The following is a 5,136-nucleotide window of genomic DNA, read 5'->3' as shown; positions in this document are numbered from 1 at the left end:
GAGTGGGGGGTTTGGGGCGAAAAGTGAGAGAGATGACTTGGAAGGACAACCACCTCATCCTGTACCTGAGGTACAAAAACATCCACCATTCCATATATTACCTACATTTCCTAAATAAAACATGTAAGCATGCCCCTTTAACTTCTCTCTTATCCCCTACATATATTTCCTGCACACATTATATATATATATATATATATATATATATATATATATATATATATATATATATGGCCTTTTTCTTTATTATTTATCGTAAATGAGTGAAGCATTACACATATTATAGGATTATATATTGCATGAAATGCACTTAACAAATTAAAAAAACTTGTAATAAATTAAAAATACATATAAGAGGATATTTTTTTCTTAGAAAGATGGATAGAGAGAATCTTTGTGTGATATCATTCGACACTAAGAGGATATTTTTTTCTTAGAATAGATGCGACCTCCCCGTTAAAAAGAGAAGTAGAGAGATGGATCATGTCCAATAATCTGAACCTACTTAGATCAGGGTCGTCTAAACTTTAAGATAAGCCTACACTTCTCATTCTTAGCAGTATCGAATACAAGATGATATATGATTATATGTCATTCCACTGTTATATATGTTGTATGATTATATAACACAAACCTAAAACACATATGATGAAAATGTTAGATATAAAAACAAGAGATAACATATCAAAGAAACTTGTTGTAACAAATTATCACAACTTTATTAATTGAAATAAGCTAAGGTCTCTTGTTTATAGACAACTACATAATTGACCCTAATTAATTTTATCTTTGCACAACTACATCTACATTAAGTAACCTAAACCCGATGGCATCATTGTAATAACTGAGAAGAAGAGGACCATTTACTAGAACCTTCTTCTTGAGGAATATATACATACACATAACAACAATATTCAACCATGCATATCTATCCATTCGTTATTTCGAATTAACAAACGTATCATTTCATTGGTCCACCACCACCGCCGAGCCATGACATGAACCACCCAAACCCACCACCCCAAAACCCTAACCAGGAGGAACCATCACCACCCAAGTTCGAGTGGGACTTCCACGTCTCCGCCGTCGTCTCATCTCCGGCCACCGGTCAACACATCTCCGACACACTAGGCGTCATTGAAGTCAACTCCTCCGGCACCCTTTTCGCCACCGGTGGCATCGCTAGAAAGATCCGAATCTACAACTTAAACTCACTACCACCAATCACCACCCATGCTACCGCATGCCGAACTTACATTTGTACCCCAGCAAAGCTCAGCTCCCTCAAATGGAAACCCGGGTCGGCTGGAAAAACCATGGGCTCGGCGGACTACGACGGGGTCGTAACAGAGTACGACCTCGAAACCCAGATGCCCGTCTTCGAGCGCGACGAGCACTCAGGCAGACGGGTATGGAGTATGGACTACTCCAACCATCTGGGTTCCGTCGTTGGAGCATCAGGCTCTGACGACGGAACCATGCAAATGTGGGACCCTCGTCATGAAAACGGGAAATGTGTGGCTGCTGTTCAATTCGGGGGTCCCGTGTGTTGCGTGGAGTTTAGCTCATTTAATGGCACATTATTAGCCGTTGGATGTGCTGACACAAGAGCGTATGTTTATGATGTGAGAAAAATGGTTGAACCGGTTGCCGTTTTTGATGGGCATAAAAAAACCGTGAGTTACACACGATTTTTGGATGATCGGACGGTTATGACGTCGGGTACAGATGGGTGTTTAAAAATGTGGGACACAGAGGATCAGAGCCTGATTCGCACGTACAAAGGGCACACAAACCAAAGAAGATTTGTCGGGTTATCCGTGTGGAGAAATCAAGGGTTAATTGGATGCGGGTCGGAAAGTAACCAAGTGTTTGTGTATGATAAGAGATGGGGTGAACCTATATGGGTGCATGAGTTCGAACCGGAGGGTGGAACCCGGTCTGAACACCGGTTCGTGAGTAGCATATGTTGGAGTCAAGTGGGAGATGATGAGTGCACTTTGGTGGGTGGTGGTTCTGATGGAGTTGTAAAGATTTTTTCCGGGAAAAGAAAGCAATTAACATCCGATGTTTGATTATCAACTAACTTAAAGGTGACAAATTAATTTGTTTCTACGTTTGTTACTTGTGAGAATATTGTTTTGTTACTTCTATAGAGCATGTTATGTTGTTTCTTAGTAGATAAATAGTTGTAACTTTTATAAAAGTTTCATGATTTACATTGACTGTTCAAAAATGTTAGGAAATAAGAATAAGAATAATTGTTGTAAGAGCGTCACACTAGAATTGTTTTATGCATCCATAAGTGATGAGTTCTTGGTACTTTTCATCTCCTTTCGTTTTCTTCTATTTTTTCTCTTATCGTTCTCTTGTCTCCCTTTAATTGATAACAATTAGGGGGTAGGGGTTAGCATTTTTCGGGCTGACCTGAGAAACTTGATGGACCGACTTGAGATCAACCCTGAATTCGTTTAATTGGGCTCGGTCCTTTGGTCCAGCTTTCCAGTTTATTGGTTTCAGGCAAGTATAAAAACCCGAAAAATAAAAAAGGAAAAACCAAATATTGTATGTTGGTTTCATTAATATATACTTGGTTGATTTCTTAAAGAACTTTGCAATAAAAGTATATATGTGTTGATGAAATGTATTAAATTATGAATGGCAGTAGCAATATTAATATAGGTGTTTATGTTGATTTCTTGAAGAACTTTGCAATATAGGTGTATATGATTACTGTATGTATTGAAACTATGTATGAATAGTTTGCATTTGTTAGCAACACTATATCTATTGTATATGGTATGTCAACAAAGAAATGGATTCACATGTTAACAATGTATTTACCAGACAACCAAGGTAGTTTGCAATGTTGCACATTTATGTTAACACTTCTCATTTAACCGAAAACCATACATACATATGTGTGTGGATGCTCATGTTCATTTTGCATATACTTCTCACATTTTCTTATTTTATTAGCTCAAATTCATGGTACAAATTTGGTATTGGCAAACACATAATCCCTTTACAATCACCAAATCTCTTTTCTTAATGTCATGCATTAACATTAAAAGCATACCACTGTACCCATGAAATATTTAGAGTTCTTGCCATGTTTTTCAACTTGCATTCGGAAGGTGTGACAAAAGAGCATAAGAGACCCATGACTATCTTAAATACTTAGGGGGCGTTTAGTTCGTGGAATGTTTTGGAATTGGAATTGGAATTTGTATAGGAATTAGAATTTGTATAAGAATTAGAATTTGAAGGAATTGGAATTTAAACATTCCAATTGGAATTGGAAATTGTTGGAATCGGAATCTCAATTCCATTTGTGTTGTGTTTGATTGTCAAATGAATTTGAATCCATCACCCCGGCACCCACAACCCTCGGTTTGGGTCGAAACGGTACGGGTCGAAACAGTTCACATCGAAAAGGTTCGCGTCGAAACGGTATGATTCGAAACGCTTCGCGTCGAAACGGTACGGTTAGAAACGGTTCGGGTCGAAACGGTTTGCGTCGAAACTGTTCAATTTGAAACGGTACGGGTCGAAACGGTTCGCGTCGAAATTGTACGCGTCGAAACGGTTCAATTCGAAACGGTTCGGGTCGGAACGGTTTGTGTCAAAACGGATCGATTCGAAACGGTACGGCGTCGAAACGGTACGGTGTCGAAACGGTACGCGTCGGAACGGTTCGCGTCGAAACGTTAGGGGTCAAAACCGTTCGCGTCGAAATGGTACGTGTTGAAACGGTTCGGATCGAAACCAGTATGGGTCGAAACGGTGCGGGACGAAACGGTCGAAGATTCCAATGAATTTACTTTAATTCCTTCACATGTAGGAAGGATTTTGAATTCCTTTAGTTAAAAGAATTTGAAGGAATTCATGCCTAATTCCAATTCCATTGTCAACCAAACACATGAAGATTGGAATTGAGATTCCAATTCCATCAAATTCTGTGAACCAAACATCTTAGAAGATAGAATTCAGATTCCAATTCCCCTAAATTCCATTGAATTCATGCAAACCAAATGGCCCCTTAGATATCCGTAGATGTGTTCTTTGAGAGATCCTCAACCATTCACTCTAGAAATATAACATAAAGAGTGGTGAAATCAGGCCATTCGTCGAAATCAACAAACACCTAAGTGGTGTTTGATGATAGTTTGGACATGGATTCCATCCTGTGCTTCACGCTCTATCCTTTGTTTTATATTTTGTTGGAAAAAAACAATGAAAAATGAGTTTTTTTCACTAAGTGAGAAATATGTTTCTCACTAACTTTGAACACAAATAATTATATATGATTGTGATATAAATTATTGTATGTCGGGTTTGTATTGTATTTTGTGAGAGCTTCACAATGAATCAAACCAAATCCAAATCAGAGCTGATTAATGAGACATCGAAGCTCAGAGTTACGTGTTTAAACTTGATGTGTTGTTGAGTTTGAGTACTAAAAATGAGTTTCAATTTAAGAATTCAAATTATATGAGTTTCAATTAAAGAGTTCAAATAATTCAAATCACGAGTTTCAAATCAAGAATTCAAAAAAAATAGTTTTAAACTTAAGGGTGTTTCAACTTTGAGTTAAATTCTTGTAAGGTGTTTTAACTTTGGTTCCTTATAATTAAAAGTTAGGAGCTACTTAGTAGAAATGCACATCAAATCACACCAAACAAAAATGTATGATCTAGCTCTTGAGCGACTAAGTAGATACACTCACACATTACGACAGTATTGAAGGTGTATATCTGGCTCGAAGGTCTACTCTGAAAGTACAATTTGTTTCTATTGTTGTACTTTAAAAACAAATTAATGAGTTCTCTAGGTAAACGTATCAAACACAAGCCTAACTTTAACTTTCTGCTTCTATCTCATCCTTCATATTCATTTTGTTTCAATTGTAATTCGTAGTATAACTTCCTTGCAAGTGTGTTTTGCTTTCTTTATTTTTGTCTTTATGTATATAACTGTGAACATTTATTCTATATATTTCACTCCAACAAACTTTCATTTTGTTCTATCGTTATCGAACACGTGTCCTTTACATAAGCGTATTATAAGCTATGGGGTATAGGGATGGTAGTTTGAGTAATAGATTGCCACGTGGGACGTGGTCTAGGTGATACA

At 37.4% G+C, this 5,136-nt stretch overlaps 1 protein-coding gene across 1 annotated transcript; it reads left to right on the top strand.

Moving 5' to 3' along the window:
* The first annotated feature begins 913 nt into the window (after positions 1-913).
* Positions 914-2,289, top strand: LOC110878205 (WD repeat-containing protein RUP2). Its single transcript, XM_022126476.2, has one exon. It carries the CDS (start codon positions 999-1,001, stop codon positions 2,073-2,075), a length of 1,077 nt encoding a protein of 358 aa, XP_021982168.1. The 5' UTR covers positions 914-998; the 3' UTR covers positions 2,076-2,289.
* The last annotated feature ends 2,847 nt before the right edge of the window (positions 2,290-5,136 follow it).

This window comes from Helianthus annuus, chromosome 9 (genome assembly GCF_002127325.2).
Source record: "Helianthus annuus cultivar XRQ/B chromosome 9, HanXRQr2.0-SUNRISE, whole genome shotgun sequence".
NCBI lineage: Eukaryota > Viridiplantae > Streptophyta > Magnoliopsida > Asterales > Asteraceae > Helianthus > Helianthus annuus.
The sequence above is the reverse complement of the archived record's forward strand: the minus strand, read 5'-3'. Positions and strand labels throughout refer to the sequence as shown.

Coding starts and splice junctions, on each gene's coding strand:
- LOC110878205 (XM_022126476.2), top strand. CDS start 999: ATGAACCACCCAAACCCACCACCCCAAAACCCTAACCAGGAGGAACCA.